The following is a 23,910-nucleotide window of genomic DNA, read 5'->3' as shown; positions in this document are numbered from 1 at the left end:
AGAAGAATCGCGTCAAAACATTTTCCACCTTTAATGTAACCCATAGTCTGTACACGCTGTGCACATAAACAATAATATCTCTCTCCCTCTTTATATATATGTATATATATAGAGAGAGAGAGGTATCTCTTAGTGTGTCCTGTGTCAGTCAGTTTGTAGCGGACATACTGTCTTTGGTTGGATGACCACTTGAGACGCTAAGGCATTTATATATGTGAGCTAATAGAGGGCTTGACACCTAACTGTATATACTGTAGAGGACGCTGTGAGCCGCACACACTGCCCAGGAAAAATACCGCATCACCCACTAACCAGTATACTGGAGAGCGGTTCCTGCTACACTATCAGTCATCACCCACATCGAAGCGCTATGCAGGAATTTAGATCGTAAGATTGGCAATAACAAGTGAGGAGGAAAGAAGGAAGCCGTCACCCAAAATCACCCCACTGTGCCTTGCACTGAGCAGTGTGGTGGAGATCAGCTCCCTCTACACTAATGTGCAGTTTAGCTCAGTTGATCCAGCTTCACCAACCTGTGGTTGGCCGCTCCTCTTGCAATGACCGCCCACTAAGAAGCACTTTTCCTAATTCCACTAAATAATTTTCATGAGCATGGGTATCATATACAGTGGCTTGTGAAAGTATTCCCCCACCCCTCTTGGCTTTTGGCATTTTTTTCGTGTTTTGGTACCTCACAACCTGGAATTTCACTGTTTTTCTTGAGAGTTTTCATTAGTTCATGTAGAGAACATGCCTAAAACTGTGAACATTTGTTTTTTGTTTTTTTTTAAGCAAACAACAAATAGGACAAAATTACTGAAAACTTCAGTGTACTAACTTCTCACTCCCCTAAAGTCAGTACTTTGCAGAGCCTCCTTTACAGCTGCAAGTTGCTTTAGATGAGTCTCTATGAGCTTTCCACATCTTGCCACTGAGATTTTTGCCCATTCCTCAAGGGAAAACTGCTCCAGCTCCTTCAAGTTTGGTGGTTTCCTCTGTGGAACAGCAATCTTCAAGTCTGACCACAGTTTATCAATTGGATTAAGGTCTGGGCTTTGACTAGGCCACTCCAACATATTTATATGTTTCACCTTAAACCACTCGAGTGTTGCTTTAGCAGTATGCTTTGGATCATTGTCTTGTTGGTAGGTGAACCTCGGTCCCAGTCTCAAATCACTGACAGACTGAAATAGGTTTTGTTCAAGAATATCCCTGTATTTCGCACCATCCATCATCCCCTCGACTCGGACCATTTTCCCTGTCTCTGCTGCCAAAAAACATCCCCAAAACATGATGCCGCCATCACCATGTTTCACTGTAGGGATGGTGTTCTTGGGGTAAGAGTTGCCCAGGCTGAGGGTTTTGGTGAGCGGCTCTCTCTTGAAAGGTTTGCTGTGTTACCATATTCTTTCCATTTGATGATAATGGATTTGATCGTGCTCCGGGGAATCATCAGGGATTGAGATAATTCTTAAATAACCCAACCCTGTCTTGTACTTCTTAACAACTTTGTCCCTGACTTGTTTGGAGATCTCCTTGGTCTTCATGGTGTTGTTTGGTTAGTGGTGCCTCTTGCTTAATAGTGTTGCAGCCTCTGTAGCCTTTCAGAAAAGGTATGTATATACTGAAAGACCATGTGTTTAGATTGCACACAGGTTGACTTCCTTTCTCTAAGCATAGAACTTATGAAGGTAATTGCTTGCACCAGAGATATTTTTAGGGGCTTCATAGCAAAAGGGGTGAATACATATGTACATGCCAATTTTTAGTTATTTGATTACATAAATGTAATTTATGCCTGTATTTTTCTCACTTCACCAACTTAGATTATTTAGTGCTGATGCATCACACACAAATCAGATTACAAAAATATTTAAACACAGGTTGTAATGTAACAAAATAGGTAAAAAGCCAAGGGGGTAAATACTTTCGCAAGCCACTGTACATAGATTACATTCTTTGTCTTGGGACAAAGACTCTGCCCTTAAGTAGATGTATTTGCTATTACAGCCACCGTCATGTGACGAGCAAAAAATTAGTGCTATCTGTCACTTGGGAAATTTAATTAACAGTAATTGATTCACAATGTATTGTGTAAGACGGATTGAATACCATGTAATACACACTTAACGATTATAATGCATTCCTGGATCAGAAGTCATCTATGGATGAGACATTGCACCTACAGAGAAAAGCAGGTCAAAGCTGTTAGTTACAGGATCCGGTGTCTGGTCTTCATATCATCTCTGTTCGTTTTTTTAGCAAATCCTCCGTGTTATATTAGTCAATATGTTATGAGCCAGTAATGTTTCCTATATATTACTATATGAATATGCATTTAGCTTTCTGAGTCTTGTTTATTTGACCTCTTGTTAAATGTAATCCTGAAATAAACCAATTTCTAATTAGCTTCTGTGATTCATTGTCTTTATCATACTAAATGTCCCCTCCCTGCTATTCCATCTTGTCCTACAAGTCAAACGAGAGGCTGAGATAGGCAAGGATGACAGAAACTTGTGCAGAGCTGCCAGTCCAGGGTCCTCAGGAGGTTCGAGAGTCCATATAGTCCATGAAGGTGAGAACTTTGATTTAGAGTCCTTACTTCTCTATACCTGATTTGTAATTACGATGTATGTTCTGTAATCTTCGCCTAATGACAGCGCCTTCTTGGCAGAACTGTAGAAAATGTGATCCTGATCCTAGAATAAATCAAGTTTGGCAGTAACATTGACCATTACCACAGTTATAGATTAGACTTCCAAATAAAGACAACCGTTTCATTTATGCTGTTTGATGTGAAACTATGAGATTTTACTTTGGAAAATATAACCTTTATTATATTTCCGCATATATACTTAGAAGGTTAATTAATATTTAAGTATTTTTGATAAGTCATCAATGTTAAAGTCCTGGACAACCCCTTTAGCAGAATACTGTGTCACATCAAAATCTTCTGTACATGAGGTGTTGTCTTCTTAGGAATGTGTTCTTTTGAAAACTTGTTATGTTATAGAAAAATATTCTTATTCATTACATTTTTAAGTGAATGACAGTATTTTAATTTATTTCAGCAAACTTTACATGAAGAATTCTGAAAGGCAAACAAATCACATTTCACAACACTCACCTGTTAGCGAGGTGACATATACAATTGGAAGTTATTTGTTACAATCTGGGTCTTTGTTGTTTTTGCCTTAAAAGTAAAAAAATGGAAGAAGTGGAGCAACTTAGCCAGAGGCAAATCAATGGTCAGTGTCTTCAAGCATCCAACATGGAGGAATCAGAGATACACCAGTCAGAAGAATGCTTAGTGATTCATAGGACAGTAAGGGACAAAGAGCACTCACCAGACTGTGGCACAGGCTCTGTAAAGGATCAATTATCACAATCCAAAAACACAGACAAAGATGAAAGTGGCACAATGCGGGAACTGTCTCAGATGGTAAAGGTAGTATGGAAAAACAGCAACTGGTGGGAAAGACATGGAGTAGACTGGAGTATTATTGGACTGGCATTCTGTATATTACCTATTGGTAAGTAACGCCTCGCAATTACTGTAATAGAAAGCCAACAAAGAATATTTATTATGCTCTTAATTTGTTCCAAAAATATACACTGCTCAAAAAAATAAAGGGAACACTCATAACACATCCTAGATCTGAATGAATGAAGTATTCTCATTGAATACTTTGTTCTGTACAAAGTTGAATTTGCTGACAACAAAATCACACAAAAATCATCAATGGAAATCAAATTTATTAACCAATGGAGGCCTGGATTTGGAGTCACCCCCAAAATTAAAGTGGAAAAACACACTACAGGCTGATCCAACTTTGATGTAATGTCCTTAAAAGAAGTCAAAATGAGGCTCAGTATTGTGTGTGGCCTCCACGTGCCTGTATGACCTCCCTACAACGCCTGGGCATGCTCCTGATGAGGTTGCAGATGGTCTCCTGTGGGATCTCCTCCTAGACCTGGACTAAAGCATCCGCCAACTCCTGGACAGTCTGTGGTGCAACGTGACGTTGGTGGATGGACATGATGTCCCAGATGTGCTCAATCGGATTCAGTTCCGGGGAATGGGCGGGCCAGTCCATAGCCTCAATGCCTTCATCTTGCAGGAAGTGCTGACACACTCCAGCCACATGAGGTCTGGCATTGTCCTGCATTAGGAGGAACCCAGGTCCAACCGCACCAGCATATGGTCTCACAAGGGGTCTGAGGATCTCATCTCGGTACCTAATGGCAGTCAGGCTACCTCTGGCGAGCACATGGAGGGCTGTGCGGCCCTCCAAAGAAATGCCACCCCACACCATTACTGACCCAATGCCAAACCTTTCTTGCTGAAGGATGTTGAAGGCTGCAGATCGCTCTCCACGGCGTCTCCAGACTCTGTCACGTCTGTCACATGTGCTCAGTGTGAACCTGCTTTCATCTGTGAAGAGCACAGGGCACCAGTGGCGACTTTGCCAATCCTGGTGTTCTGTGGCAAATGCCAAGTGTCCTTCATGGTGTTGGGCTATGAGCACAACCCCCATCTGTGGACGTCGGGCCCTCATACCACCCTCATGGAGTCGGTTTCTAACCGTTTGTGCAGACACATGCACATTTGTGGCCAGCTGGAGGTCATTTTTCAGGGCTCTGACAGTGCTCCTCCTGTTTCTCCTTGCACAAAGGCGGAGGTAGCGGTCCTGCTGCTGGGTTGTTGCCCTCCTACGGCCCCCTCCACGTCTCCTGGTGTACTGGCCTGTCTACTGGTAGCGCCTCCAGCCTCTGGACACTATGCTGACAGACACAGCAAACCTTCTTGCCACAGCTCGCATTGATGTGCCATCCTGGAGGAGATCCCACAGGAGACCATCCGCAACCTCATCAGGAGCATGTCCAGGCGCTGTAGGGAGGTCATACAGGCACGTTGAGGCCACACACAATACTGAGCCTCATTTTGACTTGTTTTAAGGACATTACATCAAAGTTGGATCAGCCAAATCCAGGCCTCCATTGGTTAATAAATTTGATTTCCATTGATGATTTTTGTGTGATTTTGTTGTCAGCACATTTTTTGTACAGAACAAAGTTTTCAATGAGAATATTTCATTCATTCAGGTCTAGGATGTGTTATTTGAGTGTTCCCTTTATTTTTTTGACCAGTGTTTATGGAGCAATGCAAAGAGGTAAAAAATCCCCACTATATAAATTATATCCTTTGGGAAAGATGGTTTAGATTCCGGAAAGTATTTCTTTTAAGAGTGTGTCCCTAAAAAAGTCTAACACTGTCCAATAAGAGTCAAGAATGTTGGAATGTGGAGCGCACCCCTTTAAAAATAGGGAATGAAGACACTTAGCTGACAAAGGGGTTGTCTGAATGTAATCTTAATATCTAACTATCTAAACGAAGCACTTTTCTAATATACTTCAATTAAAAAATCCCTACTCTTCCACTGTAACTTTCCATCAGCATTTTTTTCTTACATCCTATAATGTTTTGTTTGAGTCTCCCAGCATGCACTGGGGATTCTCAAAAGAGACATCATCAGGGGGCAGGGATTGCGGTCACTGCCGCTGCTGCTGTCCCCACCCTGAAATGAACATCAGAGACAACCCTTTTAGGGGCTGGGCTATTCTCTGCTATACTGAGCATGCACCAGTTGTTATTACCGATTCTTGCTCAGTATGCTGTCCCAGCTCACCACTTTGTTACTTTCATTGCACGCTGACAGTGCACTCCTACGCTGGCTATAAATAGAAGTGACAAGCTGGCAAGAGAGAGCTCTCCTACCGACTCTTCACTGACAACAGTGCGCTTCCTTGCTGGCTATAAAGAAAAGTGACAAGCTCGTCACTTCTCTATAGAGCTATCGAGGGAGCGCTCTGACAGTGCACAATGAAAGTAACACAACGGCGAGCAAGGATAGCATACTGAGCATTCATCGATATTGACCGATGAATGCTCAGTATAGCAGAGAATAGCCTAGCACCTGGAAAGAAATGTCCCTGATGATGGTCCGTTTCAGTGTAGGGACAGCAGCTGATATAAAGAGGAAAAAAAGTCAACAAAAATAAATGTAATACAAAAACATGATCTAAACAATAGCTCATTTGATTATGCATTCTCTCTAAGAGGTTATACCAATCTGTAGATGGAGCTACACAAAATCAACTGGACATCCACTGCTATCTGTGGTGGAATCCAGTTGCCAGTGTTCAATTATCTGCACTGTTTCCACAATATGAAAGAAGCTTTGTGTGCCACCTATAGAAGTGAGTATCCTGTCTGGGTAAAGCGCGGTTGTGCTGAATCCTCCAGGGAGGTAAACACTTTGCTCTGGATAATACATACTTAATAGGGTATTTGAAATGGGTATTTTTACACCCCTTTATTGGTTTTGGATTCAAATATTATTTACATAGCAGTTGCACTGAACATTATTTTATTAAATTAGGGCTAGGAAGAGCTGGACATACAGTATTGTTCTTCTATTGGATTAGTTAGTACAGAATGTCAAAAAACATTGTCTGCCTCATGATGGTGGATTTAACTGATATGTGTTATGCTTCATGTGAACGAAATACACTCTTTTCTAAGCCTTTCGATGAAATCAATACAGCACAGCCTTGTATGGTGTACCCAGGACTTCCCCTTTATTAGCACATGTAGGCACTTTAAATACGGTTACAGACAAAGGAAACGTTCCCTCCTAACTATGAGCCAATAGGAACTTTAGGGGCTTGAATAGAAATGTAAAACTTCCCTGCCCATCAATGTTATTTGATCACCATGACACAGGGATTACGATGGATACCATAGTCAGAAAATGGAATCCGTTCTCTCACATTCTATTTCTATAATAAAAATAACATTTTATTTATTAGCATCTTACTTCATATTTAATTCTTTATATTGAGTTCTACATATTATCATCTTTCTTATTGTTTTTCTGGGATGTAAAACTTTTTAGCTGAACTTGTTATTTCAGGCTATTACATACTTATATTCCTTTTGTAGGTTTCCAGTGCCTGAGATCCCAAAACCTTTTATTATCTGCACTGGGCATAGTCTTCCTTGGACTGGCTCATGCCGTCTTCACGGTTAAAGGTAGTCATATGGCAAGTCATCGCACACTGTGCCAATCCCGCACTTTGGGCAAGTTTTGGGCCACATTCTTTGTTGAGGTACAGAGAATCATTAGAAAATAAATATGTATTGAGTTGTGATACACGTAACATGAAATAATTTTTTGCAACTGTTAGTGGAAGTGTTTGAGTGTCAGGCTTAAAGGGAATCTGTCAGCAGGTTTTGCTATGTAATCTAAGGGCAGCATAAGGTAGGGGTTAAGACACTGAATTGAGCGATGTGTCACTTATTAGGCTGTGTGCTGTTGTTTCAATACAACGAGTGTTTTGTCAGCAGGAGAAAATCACTGCCTGGTCTATAGCTCCCATGCATCCTGGTCCGACTCCACCACCACCACCGATTAGGAGCTTATTACCAAGATATAATGTACAGAGAAAGCTGTAGTGTGGGCTGGGATCGTTTTCTGAGCTCTGCTACATGTTACATCTAAAAACTCTGATTGTAGCACAACTGCTGCACCCAGTAAACTAAATCATACATCACTGGAATCAGGATCTCTTTTCCTACTCTCAGATGAGGAAGCAAAAACCTGGTGACAGATTCCCTTTAAATGCCCTTCCAATATTACATTGTTACTTACACTTAACTGTATTTTAAGGTGTGTTCATGCATACCAGTTCAATGTGGAGATGAAGGACATGTCAAACTACATCATGGATACACTAACATTATTGGTCTTGGAGATTCCAGCGTCTGGAAAGTTCCGTATCTTAGCTGTGGCATCTACATGTTTGTGGCGCCACTAGCATTACCTTTCATCACAGTACTTGTTGGATTTAGTAAGTATCTATCTACTTGGTAGATCTGTCATACATACAATATGATTGACAATAAGACATAATGTTGTTAGAATTTTTTTTTTTCATAATGAGAAATATGTGTGAATTTACAACATTTTGTAACATATGTTAGGAATATGACATTTTGTTCAGCAACCTGTCGATCCCCTTGTTCTGCCTTTAGGCCCAGTGTAAATGTTCAGAATCTTTTCAATAATTACAAACCGTCACCTTCTCCTATTACTGTTTGAGTGAAATAGGAGAAGGTGAGATGAGGATGGAGATGATGCGTTGGTCTTCCGCTGTCTGTATGTCAGATTCATGCTGTTCGAGGGGAGAGGAGCAGCAGGTGATTGGTTTGATCCCACCGCACAGTTCTCCAGATTCACAAAAAATAGACTGCCCATTCCGCACAGTTATAGAGAAGCAAATATTAATTTACTATTTTGTTCCCATATTTGACAGCTTTGTAAGGTATATGGGCACCTTACAGAGTAACTGTCGTTTTATTTATTTTTTCACAAATCAATGGTACACACGAAAAGAGGAAACTTTGTAATATACTGTATATCGTATTAGAAAAATCTGTTTCTCTTTCCTCTTGAAATGATCATTCTCAATTTGCGGGTTAAATCTGTCTTCAGTGAACACAGCCTTTCATATTACTTAGAAAGGAGATGATAGTTAGTGCTCATAAAGTTCTATGGAGACCTGCAACTGTCATTTCTGGAGAACTTCCAGCAGAATGTCTGTGTCTGCTTATAGCTCTTCCCTTCTCTCCTCTCCATATAGTTTTAAAAGCACCAACTGTCATCTATCTCAGTAATGGGAAAATCTATCTTTACTGAATACAGATTTTAGCCAATAATTATGAATGAAAGATGAGTCCAGGAGCGGAAAGAAGCAGATTTCTCCAATAAGATATATTATAAAGTTGATTATTTTCGTTGGCCACTACCTATATGATATAATGTACAGCATTGTGCTACAGTCTGACTTGGTTCCTGATTCACATTATCTTCTATTGCTCACCTTATTATACACTGCTCAAAAAAATAAAGGGAACACTCAAATAACACATCCTAGATCTGAATGAATGAAATATTCTCATTGAATACTTTGTTCTGTACAAAGTTGAATGTGCTGACAACAAAATCACACAAAAATCAGCAATGGAAATCAAATTTATTAACCAATGGAGGCCTGGATTTGGAGTCACCCCCAAAATTCAAGTGGAAAAACACACTACAGGCTGATCCAACTTTGATATAATGTCCTTAAAACAAGTCAAAATGAGGCTCAGTATTGTGTGTGGCCTCCACGTGCCTGTATGACCTCCCTACAACTCCTGGGCATGTGCCTGATGAGGTTGCGGATGGTCTCCTGTCGGATCTCCTCCCAGACCTGGACTAAAGCATCCGCCAAATCCTGGACAGTCTGTGGTGCAACGTGACGTTGGTGGATGGAGCGAGACATGATGTCCCAGATGTGCTCAATCGGATTCAGCTCTGGGGAACTGGCGGGCCAGTCCATAGCTTCAATGCCTTTATCTTGCAGGAACTGCTGACACACTCCAGCCACATGAGGTCTGGCATTGTCCTGCATTAGGAGGAACCCCCTGGCCAACCGCACCAGCATATGGTCTCACAAGGGGTCTGAGGATCTCATCTCGGTACCTAATGGCAGTCAGGCTACCTGTGGTGAGAACATGGAGGGCTGTGCGGCCCTCCAAAGAAATGCCACCCCACACCATTACTGACCCAATGCCAAACCGGTCAAGCTGAAGGATGTTGCAGGCAGCAGATCGCTCTCCACGGCGTCTCCAGACTCTTTCACGTCTGTCACATGTGCTCAGTGTGAACCTGCTTTCATCTGTGAAGAGCACAGGGCACCAGTGGCGACTTTGCCAATCCTGGTGTTCTGTGGCAAATGCCCAGCGTCCTGCATGGTGTTGGGCTGTGAGCACAACCCCTATCTGTGGACGTCGGGCCCTCATACCACCCTCATGGAGTCGGTTTCTAACCGTTTGTGCCGACACATGAACATTTGTGGCCTGCTGGAGGTCATTTTGCAGGGCTCTGGCAGTGCTCCTCTTGTTCCTCCTTGCACAAAGGAGGAGGTAACGGTCCTGCTGCTGGGTTGTTGCCCTCCTACGGCCCCCTCCACATCTGGTGTACTGGCCTGTCTCCTGGTAGCACCTCCAGCCTCTGGACACTACGCTGACAGACACAGCAAACCTTCTTGCCACAGCTCGCATTGATGTGCCATCCTGGATGAGCTGCACTACCTGAGCAACTTGTATGGGTTATAGAGTCCGTCTCATGCTACCACGAGTGTGAAAGCACAACCAGCATTCAAAAGTGACCAAAACATCAGCCAGAAAGCATTGGTCCTGAGATGTGGTCTGTGGTCCCCACCTGCAGAACCACTCCGTTATTGAGGGTGTCTTGATAATTGCCAATAATTTCCATCTATTGTCTATTCCATTTGCACAACAGCATGTGAAATTGATTGTCAATCAGTGTTGCTTCCTAACTGGACAGTTTGATTTCACAGAAGTTTGATTTACTTTGAGTTATATTCTGTTGTTTAAGTGATCCCTTTATTTTTTTGAGCAGTGTATATACTTATATTCGCATTATGGTCACAATAAACTGATCACTAAGTAGTTAATACATTTTATTTAATAGAGTACTACAGACTTTTATACATGTGTGCAGTTATGTAAATGCTTAGTAGTCATCATAGCACGCTGTTAGCATACTTTGAACATTTCTCCATGCAGTTGACTCACTTCTGAGACTTATGCAATGAATACACAATATACATTGACACATGATGGATACTACATGTAATAAACTACAGAAGTAGTAGCACCACCCAAAATACATCATTTAAATTTTAATCCGAATCCAAAAATTCCCCATCTGTATGCAGACCGATTTCTTTTCTGCTTCTCTCCATTGAAACCATTTAAAGGGGTATTCTCAAATTTGAAAGTTATCCTATATCAATTGGATAGGGGATAAATTTCCAAATGCTGGGGTTCTGAACCAGGAGCGGTGGTCAATAATGTGCACTACTGCACCATTTACTTCTATTGGGACCTCTGGAGATTGTTAAGCGTTGTGCTCGGCTGGTCTTCGGCACTCCCATTAGAATAAATGGAGCGGCAGTGCGCATGGTAGACCACCACTTCATTAAGCCAGGGCCCCAGTTCTTGGGAATGCTGTGGGCCGTGGCAATCAGAAGGTGGATAAAAGATAATTTTCAAACTTGAGAATATACTTTTAAGTGCATTTAAGCAGTCACTTCATGAATGCCGGAGGAGGGAGTGTGGAAACAGCAAAATTTGACCACAGAGCGCACATTACAGACTGTGAAGATTCCGTATGTTACAGTCCCTGGAAAATTTTATGAAGGACTTGGGCAACACTTCAAACATTTTTGTTACTGAGATATTTATATTGAAAATGGAGATAGATGTCTAAATCTTAATTTGAATGATGTATCTTTTATGTTAGAGACCAATCCAAATTCTGACTACTCAAATGGTAAAGAACCCTTTCCTGGATTCATAAACTGTCCTACAGTATCTTCTGCATAAAACTGATGTCCCCTGGTCTGTTGTAAATGCAAAAATAAAAACTTCTTTCTTTTTTTTCCTATTTGCAGAATATGTTACTCAGATGCCATTAGTCCCAGCACTGCGCAGTCTTTTCTGGATTGTCTTTGGTCTGTGGAGTCACTTTCAATTGCTAATCCATGTCTCAGGCTTGAGTTATTCATCAGCGCTTGGGTGCATGTTCCTCTCCAGGGCTCTGTTAGCCATACCATTTATACATGTCAATATATTTCAGGTAATATTCAGCATGCATGGATTAACATCAACATAATATATGTCTCGTGAAAAGAAGCCAGTGATGGCTGCCTTAAAGAGGCTGAATGTGTCCTGGGGTTTTTGCCTTCTTCTGGATCAACAGATTTAGGCATAGGGATTTTAGTAATACCATTATTAGAATCACAAGAGTAATACAAAATATAAAACTAATTTAAAAAATTATAAACGGTACATTTTTAATTGTGATAGTGCAGCATTAATAAAAATGGTAATAATAATAATAATAATACATTTGTGAGGCCTAGTGCCAGTTAGTTAGTAAGTTAGTGTAGTGTTAGTGTAGGGAGTACAACTGGGGGAGAAAGGTTTAACTTGATGGACCTAGGTCTTTATTCAACCTACATTACTATTTTACTATGGCTCGTCTCTGGATTTCTTTTCATTTAAATTTAATAACTCCTCTAAATGCTGCTGTTTCACTAATTTTGGAATCGTTTTTTTTCTGTACCCCTCCGTTGAAACGTTATGCCCCTTGGTAGTAAAGAAGCAAATTTTCTCTTCAACCAACTGGGCGTATACCACAGAACAGACATAGAGAAGAAAAAAACAGAAGCTCTGTGTTATATGCCCAGTTGGTTGAAGGAAACGATTGGATCATTTTTACAGGGAGACATAACTTTGGAAAGAAAGGGCACGGAATAAAAGACTTCCAAAATCAATGAAACTGCGGAAATTGGAGGAGGTGCTCAGTTTAAATAGAAAAAAATCCAGTGAACGGTCCTCTTTAAGTCTAGATGAGGCATTTGCAGCTCACGAGATTGCAGGTAACACCTCATTATTAAAGGGGTTGTCCAGCACTTAATATTACCCCCCCCAATGTATCCCCCCGGGGCCCCTAAGGATTTTTGTAATTACCTTACGTTGCAGATAATGCCTGTGAGCGGCGCTATCACTGGCCGCTCACAGGCATCACGTGACCCCCGGTTGCAGCCGGCTCTGACATCCGCTGATGTCCACGACAAGTTCTGGCAGCAGCCGCAGATCTCTGTCTTCCGCGTCCCAGGTGGATGCCAGGCTGTGGGCGGGGTTACCCCTCCTCCCTGTGTCTCACCCGGCACCCACAGCGCGCTCTGCCTCTCCCCATTCATTGGGAAAGCGTGCGGTGGATGCTGGGTGTAACGCGGGGGGTAACCCCGCCCACAACCCAGCAGCCACCGCGGGGACCCCAGCGCTGAGTAACACCTCACTTGCCGTGACGTCAGCACGGGGTCACGTGATGCCTGTGAGCGGCCACCGATAGTGCCGCTCACAGGCATTATCTGCAATGTAAGGTAATTACAAAAAGTCTTAGGGGCCCCGGGGGGATACACTGGGGGAATAATATAAAGTAATGTACAACTTCTTTAACATAAATTCATACATTCATTGATGGCTGCAGCTGTACAGCTGACGGACTGTGGACACCTTGTGGTTTGCCACATTTTTGCGTGTGTCTAAAAAAGACGAATGCTGCCAGGATGGAAGTCACATAGTGTCCATATTGACTCAATTGGCTTCATTCAACTGAATGGCTCCTTCGAGGCTCTGTTGGGGTTCCTATCAGAATATAGATCCAGTAGACAAAACTCCTCCAGCCGGAAATCTAGGTAAAAAATAGAACTTTATTCCAGTGTGATTAAAAAATTAATGACATCTTCAATTTCAACCAGAAATGTAGTATAAATTTCCTACGCGATTCTGACCCGAAACCAGCCCTTAATCATTTGATCCATGGTTAAGGACTGGTTTACAGTCAGAAACGCGTAAGAAATTTATACTACATTTCTGGATGAAATTGAAGATGTCATTCATTTTTTAATCACACTGGAATAAAGTTCTATTTTTTACCTGTATTTTTAGCTGGAGGAGTTTTGTGTACTGGATTTATACAGCACTGAATCTAGCAAGAGTGGCTTCTGCCCGTGTCGAGGATCTCAGTCATATAGCAGGGGTGAGCTGGTTCTTCCTCTTTTTGTTCCCATCGGAATACAGTTTTTCAGGGATTCCGACAGAAATCCCAATGTAGTGTAGGACGGAAAACACTGTATTAATGTGAACCTATCCTAAAGTGTTACGTTGATGTTGCTGTAAACAAGGGGTTGTAGATTTGCAGGGTCACCATAGGAAATATTAGGTTTCCTGCAACATTCCATACTATTCTACATATTGTTGCAGAATTGCTATTTATGCAATACTCTTATTATATTTCTGCAGGTTCATCCTCATGAACCCATTAAGGAGTGTAAAGAGCAGTACTGGATTGTTTCCGTGTCCTTTTGTGGTGCTATTAGTTATTTATAGGAAGAGATCATACACAATTTATATAAGGGAACTGTTGAAATATAATCTCTTTGCACATGGCTGTATTTGTAAAGCAGAGATGAAGGGCGTGCTTTAATTGTCTTGAAGTCGGCTGTACATTATGTCATCATCTAATCAAAGAAGAGACCCAAGTACAAAAAGCCGCAAAGAGCCTAATTTGTATAACACGCAGGGAAGATGAGACCTTATAGTTATAGCTAAGTTTCAGTAAAGTTTAGCCAGGGGAGTGTGACGCGCCCAGGGAGATGGGGACGGACGACTACTCGGCGCCCGGGCCTCGTTGTTGGTTTTGGGGATGCCGCGCGGTGGCCGGCTCCCGGGCCCGTACCCTGGGGTCACTCTTAAAAGCAAGAAGGAATGGGGGGGGGGAAAGGTGTATGGGAAAGGGGAAAGTTCGTGACGCCACCCGTGGTGTCTGGTGAGGATCACCAGCGCTGCTACAGTCCTCTGAGGCCGGTGATCAGGCAGCTTAGTTGGCGCGGCTCCCCACAGGTGGAGCAGGGCCTCAGGGCAGCGTAGGAGAAGGGATGCAGGACAGAGGGGACCCAGCCGGGTCAGAGGAAGGGAAGAAGAATAGGCACGCACACCGGAGTTCACTTCAGTACCTTTTACTGGTGGTGTTTCAGGCACGTTCCAGGGCACTGTAGGGTGTAGGGTGCATTTCAGGACTCTCCCCAGTGAGCGGGTGTGGGGGCCTCCTGTTTCTTGCCTTTTCCTGATAAGTTTATGACCTGCCTGGAGCTAGGACTAACTTGTTCTCTGTCTTGCACCTGCTGACCTGGTGGTAGGGCTTTCTATTGGAGATCACACTCCCCGGTCTCTTGGGCCTCCGTGACTCCTGACCCTGGTATAACGGTCAGCTCTTGGTGTTCCTGGGACATATAGTTCGCCAGGGGTTCCGGTTGTTTCTGCTGGGCCTTGGGGATCCCTGCAGACGCGGACCCGGTGTCCGGTAAATGGTTGCGGGGTGAGCTGGTTAAGCTCCTCTGCCCCCTATGTAGCTCACTTACTCCACTTGCCTTCGGCGACGCTCGGGGCCCTCACTAGGCTTCACTCTGGCAGTAGGCCTCGCTACTCTTCACCGCTCTTTCGGCGTCGGCACTCCTTAGGCTCACTAACTGAGCTTTCTGAGTCTGTACTGACCTGTCAACCCCTCTGGCTGCAGCAGACTGACTGACTAGACTCTTCTGAAGACTGAACTGCCTAGCTCCACCTTCCCTTTTTATATCCCTAACGGGCTCCCTCTGGTGGTCTGAGGTGGAAGGTGGAGGTGTGTGAATGCTATGAGGGCCTCTTGTGGAGGAATCCGTCCATGCACCCCTCTGGGATCTGTGGCACCAATGCGCAGCAGGGCGCCACAAGTGTTGTTAAGAAACTAAAAGGGGTTTGAGCTTGAAAAAAAAAACCTTTAAATGTGCGTAAAATAGAAAGACATACAACTTACCCATATCGTAAAACCTAAGACTATTACAATCAGTGTACCAAAATCAGCATCAGTCTTGGGTCCCAGTAGGTCCACTTCTTGTTTGTGTTTGTGCCTATATTTGACATTAGTCACCATGCAATAAAGGAACTGATCATTATGAAACTATTGATTCTATGTAAAAATTTGTGGATGGAAATGCCAAAACCAAATAATTGTTATTGTTTATCTACACTTATAGCATATTGGTCTTCCTATGTTTTCCTCATCAAATCGCCCACGTCACCTCCAGCTTATGACTAATTCAGTTCTAAACCTGCCCCGAAACCCAGTCCTCGACTGGACATTTGGACACTCTATTGTCAGTTGTCACGTGGAACATCATCTTTTCCCACATCTGTCAGATCATATGTGTCTTAAGGTGAGTAATAATTCCATGTGGGCCAAAAAACACAATTTATGGTACATTAGTGTGCAGACATAAAGTAAAAGTCTAATCGTGGCCAAAAGCTTTGAGACTGACATAGATTTTGTTTTTCACAAAGTTTTCTGCTTCAGTATGTTTAGATGTTTTAGTCAGATGTTGCTATGGTTACTAAAGTACAATTATAAATATTTCATAAGTTTTTCAACTTTTACTGTTAAATACATCAATTTTATGGAGAGACTCAATATTTACAGGATCACTTTTTCCCAGTCAGATTCTTTCTGTAACTCCAAAATTCTGGACCCAAAATTTACTTTCGTACAAAATATTTAGGGCTGAAATAATTTTTGCAGTTTTGGTTTCATTAAAATTTTTTATCTATTGCCTTAGTGTTGCACTGTCTATTACTGGCTGCAAAATATGTTAATTAAGATTCTGACAAAGAATTTAACTTTTTTTTTTGTATTTTACCGTTTCTCTCAGCTGACTTATGATCATCTGAAACCTTGGCTCTCCTTCGATGCTGTTTCTAGATATAAATCAGCTGAGAGCAGAGGAGAAAAGAGCTATTACAACCCCCCGGCCCTCCATCAGTATGAGCTCACTGTCAAATTTCTGCCATACACATTAGAGGCTTTGGCTGCTTCAGCAAGGAGTCTCCCATATGTAGGAGTGCTTGCTGAAATGTCTGGTGGCAGCTTTTCTCTTGGAGAACAAAATGATGGGCAGTCCAAAATTGGACATGCCAGATCTTTAACTCACATGACAATTGTCCGAGGCCCACATACACATTAGACTGTTGGCCAAACCCATCAGTATTGGTGGATTTGACCGACATCAGTCTAGTTTGTATGGGGGGGCTTTAGTTTCTGCATCCAGCAATGAACAGGAAAACAAACTGCCATATAGCCAAACACAGCAACATTTTTTGTGAAAACCAATAGTAAAAATTATATTTAGCCTAAAATACATGCATCAAAGTTCAATGAAAAATTGGCCTCAAAGGTGTGCATCTCTTTAATGAGAGAACCTAAACATGAGCTGTGTACTTGATTGGGAGATGTACTGTAATTGCAACTATGTTAAGTTCTATCCAGATAATAGGGCTATAGTAATGTAAGTTGTTCCATAGATACATGTGCCAATTGTTAAATTCAAAATATACGGTAATTTAAATATACTGTATGAACCATGGATCCTTGGTAGTTAATGGGTTAGTATGCACACCAGTCACGTCAAAGATGAACTGCTTAAGTTTAGGTTCATATATATGTTAGAAGCTCTGATAGTCAGTGTCAGGGATCACCCACAGGGACGGCACCGGGGAGATCACATGATATCTCACCGTACCGTCACGCTGTCAGTATTTCCTCCGGAATCGCGAGCATGTGATCCAGACTACTCGCTGCATAGATATCGGGAAGTGACCGGTGAGCATATGGCATCACACCTCTGGGTCTCCAAAGCCTGGAATCCGTATTTAACGCCCTCCGTACGGTCACGGTCAGCTTCACGATAGCCCAATTATTATTATTCTCTGCCACCACCGGCCGAGTTTGATATATAATACAGGCCTGGCCGGACGAATGCGTTTTGGTAGCGTATATGACTTTGGGGAAGGGAACGATTACAGAACAAAAGAAACAGAACTATTACATTTTATATTTAATCCAAAAGGGAGGCAGTGTTTAAGAAAAATATATACAAGGATGTTACAAAGGAGACATTAAAATTACATAAGCAGTTACACAAAATAAACAGGATAAAAGAAGAATAACTTACACTATAAGGACCGCTGTGACTATTCAATATACAGTACAGACCAAAAGTTTGGACACACCTACTCATTTAAAGATTTTTCTGTATTTTCATGACTATGAAAATTGTACATTCACACTGAAGGCATCAAAACTATGACTTGACACATGTGGAATTATATACTTAACAAAAAAGTGAGAAACAACTGAAAATATGTCTTATATTCTAGGTTCTTCAAAGTAGCCACCTTTTGCTTTGATGACTGCTTTGCACACTCTTGGCATTCTCTTGATGAGCTTCAAGAGGTATTCACCGGAAATGGTCTTCCAACAATCTTGAAGGAGTTCCCAGAGATGCTTAGCACTTGTTGGCCCTTTTGCCTTCACTCTGCGGTCCAGCTCACCCCAAACCATCTCGATTGGGTTCAGGTCTGGTGACTGTGGAGGCCAGGTCATCTGGCGTAGCACCCCATCACTCTCCTTCTTGGTCAAATAGCCCTTACACAGCCTGGAGGTGTGTTTGGGGTCATTGTCCTGTTGAAAAATAAATGATGGTCCAACTAAACGCAAATCGGATGGAATAGCATGCCGCTGCAAGATGCTGTGGTAGCCATGCTGGTTCAGTATGCCTTCAATTTTGAATAAATTCCCAACAGTGTCACCAGAAAAGCACCCCCACACCATCATACCTCCTCCTCCATGCTTCACATTGGGAACCAGGCATGTAGAGTCCATCCGTTCACCTTTTCTGCGTCGCACAAAGACAAGGTGGTTGGAACCAAAGATCTCAAATTTGGACTCATCAGACCAAAGCACAGATTTCCACTGGTCTAATGTCCATTCCTTGTGTTCTTTAGCCTAAACAAGTCTCTTCTACTTGTTGCCTGTCCTTATCAGTGGTTTCCTAGCAGCTATTTTACCATGAAGGCCTGCTGCACAAAGTCTCCTCTTAACAGTTGTTGTAGAGATGTGTCTGCTGCTAGAACTCTGTGCGGCATTGACCTGGTCTCTAATCTGAGCTGCTGTTAACCTGTGATTTCTGAGGCTGGTGACTCAGATAAACTTATCCTCAGAAGCAGAGGTGACTCTTGGTCTTCCTTTCCTGGGGCGGTCCTCATGTGAGCCAGTTTCTTTGTAGCGCTTGATGGTTTATGCAACTGCACTTGGGGACACTTTCAAAGTTGTCCCAATTTTTCGGACTGACTGACCTTAATTTCTTAAAGTAATGATGGCCACTCGTTTTTCTTTACTTAGCTGCTTTTTTCTTGCCATAATACAAATTCTAACAGTCTATTCAGTAGGACTATCAGCTGTGTATCCACCAGACTTCTGCACAACACAACTGATGGTCCCAACCCCATTTATAAGGCAAGAAATCCCACTTATTAAACCTGACAGGGCACACCTGTGAAGTGAAAACCATTTCCGGTGACTACCTCTTGAAGCTCATCAAGACAATGCCAAGAGTGTGGAAAGCAGTCATCAAAGCAAAAGGTGGCTACTTTGAAGAACCTAGAATATAAGACATATTTTCAGTTGTTTCACACTTTTTTGTTAACTATATAATTCCACAGGTGTTAATTCATAGTTTTGATGCCTTCAGTGTGAATGTACAATTTTCAAAGTCATGAAAATACAGAAAAATCTTTAAATGAGAAGGTGTGTCCAAACTTTTGGTCTGTACTGTAGGTGGAGGGGAGACGGTCCGTTTACTGTTGTCGAACAGGGTCCTCTGCTATGATAGACATATGCTCCTGGGCAAAAAGCACGGCTTCAGCCTCAACAAACTATTTTATGCTGGAGGGAGAGACCCCCCTGGGTTCCATCCATCAGATTTGTATTAAAAACCTGTTTTTTGGGATAACTCATCGTGCGTTGATCCCAGAAGCCCAAAAGTGATATCATATTTTCTATTATTATTTTACCTTCATGTAGAGACCACACATCGCATAGTTGCAGTCTGCTATTCTGGTGTTTTTGCGCTACAGCTCCCTGATTTTGTTTACTGATCTGGAAAACTATGGATGCATTCCTGGGCTGGTTTGGTCACTAAAAATATGGGTCCCGTTATTGTCGGATGTATGGAACTCACAATATCTACTTGGCTATGGCTGGTGGCTGGAAATTGTTTGTGAGTGCCTTCGAACTTAACAAACCATTTCCTCTTTCCTCCAAACTCTGGCCTGGGAGAAGGTGTCAATCTATCTCAGGTCTGTGTTAAGAAGAAATACATTTGCATTTTAGCTTGTAACACTTCATGGCTGGCATTTGTTTGTGTAAGGCCTCCCTCATGACTGTGTTAATTGGGGCTTTTGTGCTAAGCAGAAGGGGAAGAATGGTCAATATCTGGGTCAGGGAAATATGGAAGAACATTTTCAATATTCCTCAATACTTCCCTGACAGTCAGTGATGTCCACCTGGCGCCGTTGTTGTCCATTATTTGACTGATCGGGCACCAAGTTTTTTTGTTCCTATAATAAAACAGAAAATCACAATACTAGTACAAATGTGATCCAAGTCACATTTGTAAAAATCTATGTGATCCCTTTTATCCCTTTGTGTATGTGATACTTTGCAGGTAAATAATACCTCTATAATGTTATACTCTTAGAGGAGAGTGACATGTTAAGCATGTCAAGGTGAGGACACTTTTAATGCTCCTCTTGGAAATATGCAAATTGTCTCTTCAGACAGGAAGAGGACTAGAACTCTAGTGCCACTTACAGGAAGTAGCAATTCTAAAAGTCAATAGTGACCCCTTAACGAGCCTTATCACATGACTTAGGATATCAGTCAGAATCAGAAACTCAATTTTGCAGACGCTGTGTTTCGGGGTACTGCCCCTCGATCGTGCAAAGTGTGAGTTCTGGTTTGGCTGGGAGAGAGGCGTCAGACCGGTATCCAAGGGTCCTCTTCCTCTCTGAAGAGAGGAGCATTGTGGCTTTAAAAGTCTCCTCACCTTGACATGCTTAACATATCACTCTCGGCAAGGAGAAATGTTACCCCTTGGATACCGGTCTGACGCCTCTTACCCAGCCAAACTAGAACTCACACTTTGCACTGACAAGGGGCAGTACCCCAAAAAACAGTGTCTGCAAATTGAGTTTCTGGTTCTGTCTTATATCCTAAGTTATGTGATAAGGCTCGTTAAAGGGTCACTATTGACTTTTAGGATTGCTACTTCCTGTAGGTGGCACTAGAGTTCTAGTCCTCTTCCTCTCTGAAGAGACAATTTGCATACTCTTAGAGGGAAATTCATTATGTGAGTCAGTTGTCAGTTCTTATTGTGGCTGCATTCCCATTATTTCTGCTAAATCTATCAAAGTGTTGTATTATGTTTGATAAATCTGGCGCATCTTTACATATAACGCTTTTGTCTACGACTGATTTTCCACTCACTACTGAAGTGAGCTTGCAACTTTTTAAAAGTCGTAATTCATAAATCTGGCTTTAGCCTTGTTTGTATAGCTAACCATGCCCAGATTACATCCATATTTTTAAAGTTGTAAGAGCAGCATAAAATAGCAAAATATGGCATATTTGTGCATAAAAATAAACAATTTTTGTTATGTCAAAATTCTGCAAGACCCTTAATGAATTTTCTCCCTTATTGTTATATTCTTATGTTTTTACAGGTAAAGCCTTTGGTGTCCAAGTACGTGTGTGATCACAATCTACCGTACCACGAGGACACGTATATGTCACGTCTCCACCTGTTTATGAGCAATTATAATGAACTGATGGTCTTGGCTCCGCCCATTGCTCATCTGGTGGAATTTCACTGAGGTCCATTTAGCTGACACTGTACTCTGTAGACATGGCACTCTACATATCCTGGTTTTGTTCATATCCTAATATTCTGTCCACACCGAAGAGAAGCATCAGTTGTCAAATATATTTGTAGATTACAATGTATATACTCCACTTGTGTGTATTGGACTGTCTGTGCAGCCTGCCTGGATATTAAACCAGTCAACCATTAGCTGAACTCATTATTCAGTATGTAATGATTGTAGTGGCAGACATCAGTGTTATCAGATAAAAATATGATGTGTGAACTAGATAGGAGATATTTTCATGTATTATTACTGTTTATTTATTTACTGCAGGGTGTTTGCCTATTTTGTTTTTTTCTTGAGTTTTGTCTAGATAGGAGATATGTTACGACCAATTCAAGGAAAACATAAAGCCCCGCGTAAACATTACACTAACACCTGCCAAACTTGACAATATCCGTGGATTCGGCCAACAGTCTATTGTGTATGGGTACCCCAACGTTATAAAGATCCGGCATGTCCGATTTCAGACATGCCAATCCTTTTGTTCTTTAAGAGATATGCCGCCGTCAGGGCCAGTGTTAAGGGAAAAGGGGGAGCAAACTTGACAATTTCCCAGTGCCCCCACTCCCTTAGGGCCCCCCAGAGTTTACTACAGAAACTTCATTGTAGTTTCCGAAGTTGAGACTGCTTGAGGAACTGTGGTGACATCACAGTCATGTGACTGTGATGTCACCACAGGTCTTGTACGATGCAAGAGTTTAGAGGAACTGAAGAAAAGGGGACAGTTATGTCCAGAAATATTTGGACAGTGACCGAATTTTCATGATTTGAGTTCTGCATGTCACTATTTTGAATTTAGAATAAAACAACTAAGATGCAATTGAAGTGTAGACTTTCAGATTAAATTAAAGGGGTTAAACAAAAATATCCTGTGAAATGTTTAGGAATTGCAACCATTTTTCGACAAAGCCTTCTCATTTCAGGGGCTCAAAAGTAATTGGACAAATTAACTTTACCATAAATAAAATGTTCATTTTTAATACTTTGTAGAGAATCCTTTGCAGGCAATGACTGCCTGATCTTTCGAAGCCATGGACATCACCAAACACTGAGTTTCCTCCTTTTGTGATGCTTTGCCAGGCCTTTATTGCAGCTCACTTCAGTTGTTGCCTGTTTATGGGTCTTTCTGCTCTAAGCATGTGAAATGCATGCTCGGTGAAGTTGTGGTCTGGTGACTGACTCATCCATTGCAGAATATTACACTTCTTTGCCTTAAAAACTCCTGGGTTGCTTTCGCAGGATGCTTCAGGTCATTGTCCATCTGTCCTGTGAAGGGTCATCTAACCTTGCTGCATTTGGTTGAACCTGAGTAGAAAGTGTAGCCCTGTACACTTCAAAATTCATCCGACTGCTTCTGTCTTCAGTCACATCAATAAACACTAGTGACGCAGTGCCACTGGAAGCCATGCATGTCCATGCCATCACAATGCCTCCACCATGTTTTACAGAGGGTGTGGTGTGCTTTGGATCATGAGCCATTCCAAGCCTTCTTCAAACTTTCTTCTTCCCTTCATTCTGGTACAGGTTGATTTTAGTATCATCTGTCCAAATAATGTTTGTCCCTAACTGGCTTCTTTAGATGATTTTGGCAAAGATTAATCTGGCCTTTCTATTTTTAAGGCTGATTAATGGTTTGCACCTTGTGGTGAACCCTCTGTATTCCCTCTGTATGGTAGACTTAAATACTGAAACACCTACGTCCTGGAGAGTGTTCTTCACTTGGGTGGATGTTGTGAAGGAGTTTTTCTTCACCATGGAAAGAATTCTATAATCTTCACCACCAATGTTGTCTTCCTTGGAAGTCCAGGCCATTTTGAGTTCCGAAACACACCAGTGCGCTCTTTTTTTTCTTTTGCGGAATGTACCAAACTGTTGATTGGGCCATTGCTAACATTTCTGTTATATCTCTGATGGAGTTCTTCTTTTTCAGCCTAATGATGGTCTGTTTCACTTCCATTGTGAGCTCCTTTGACTGCATGTTGTGGGTTCACAACAACAGCTTCCAAATGCAAATGTCACATCTTGAATCAGCCCCAGACCTTTTACCTGCTTTTTTGATGATGCATTAATGAGAGAAAAGCCCATGGAGCCCAGTAAAGAGCTTTTGAGATAATTGTCCAATTACTTCTGGTCCCTTGGAAAAGAGGCAGCTACATATTAAAGAGCTGTAATTCCTAAACCTTTACTCCAATTAGGATGTGAAATATTAATTACACATTAATTACACACACATTCGGCATACATAGAGCAGATACATACAGAGACATGCTGCATACACAGAGCACATACATATAAAGACATGCTGCACATACATACAGCAATATGGTGCATACAAAGAGTACATACAT

General features: G+C 42.0%; 1 protein-coding gene across 3 annotated transcripts; it reads left to right on the top strand.

The window, feature by feature from the left end:
- The first annotated feature begins 2,453 nt into the window (after nucleotides 1-2,453).
- Nucleotides 2,454-21,705, top strand: FADS6 (fatty acid desaturase 6). Of its 3 annotated transcripts, none has more exons than XM_073681204.1 (7): nucleotides 2,454-2,575; nucleotides 3,072-3,533; nucleotides 7,007-7,173; nucleotides 7,734-7,914; nucleotides 11,590-11,774; nucleotides 15,781-15,960; nucleotides 21,359-21,705. In XM_073681204.1, the coding sequence occupies exons 2-7, from the start codon at nucleotides 3,209-3,211 to the stop codon at nucleotides 21,506-21,508; spliced, it is 1,188 nt and encodes a 395-aa protein (XP_073537305.1). In that variant the 5' UTR covers nucleotides 2,454-2,575; nucleotides 3,072-3,208; the 3' UTR covers nucleotides 21,509-21,705. The 3 variants fall into 3 exon arrangements, with proteins under 3 accessions (XP_073537305.1, XP_073537307.1, XP_073537306.1); XM_073681206.1 differs by having other exon boundaries at nucleotides 2,465-2,575; nucleotides 3,202-3,533; XM_073681205.1 differs by lacking the exon at nucleotides 2,454-2,575 and having other exon boundaries at nucleotides 3,070-3,091; nucleotides 3,128-3,533.
- The last annotated feature ends 2,205 nt before the right edge of the window (nucleotides 21,706-23,910 follow it).

Source organism: Phyllobates terribilis, unplaced genomic scaffold (assembly GCF_046119375.1).
Source record: "Phyllobates terribilis strain yellow unplaced genomic scaffold, ASM4611937v1 Scaffold_5__5_contigs__length_657084704, whole genome shotgun sequence".
NCBI lineage: Eukaryota > Metazoa > Chordata > Amphibia > Anura > Dendrobatidae > Phyllobates > Phyllobates terribilis.
This window is presented reverse-complemented; position numbering and strand designations above follow the sequence as displayed.

What these genes read in the sequence shown, in the direction of transcription:
- FADS6 (XM_073681204.1), top strand. Translation starts at nt 3,209, where the DNA reads ATGGAAGAAGTGGAGCAACTTAGCCAGAGGCAAATCAATGGTCAGTGT. An exon ending in ATTCTGTATATTACCTATTG is followed by an intron (nt 3,534 to 7,006) that starts GTAAGTAACGCC and finishes TTCCTTTTGTAG; the next exon opens with GTTTCCAGTGCCTGAGATCC. An exon ending in GGGCCACATTCTTTGTTGAG is followed by an intron (nt 7,174 to 7,733) that starts GTACAGAGAATC and finishes CTGTATTTTAAG; the next exon opens with GTGTGTTCATGCATACCAGT.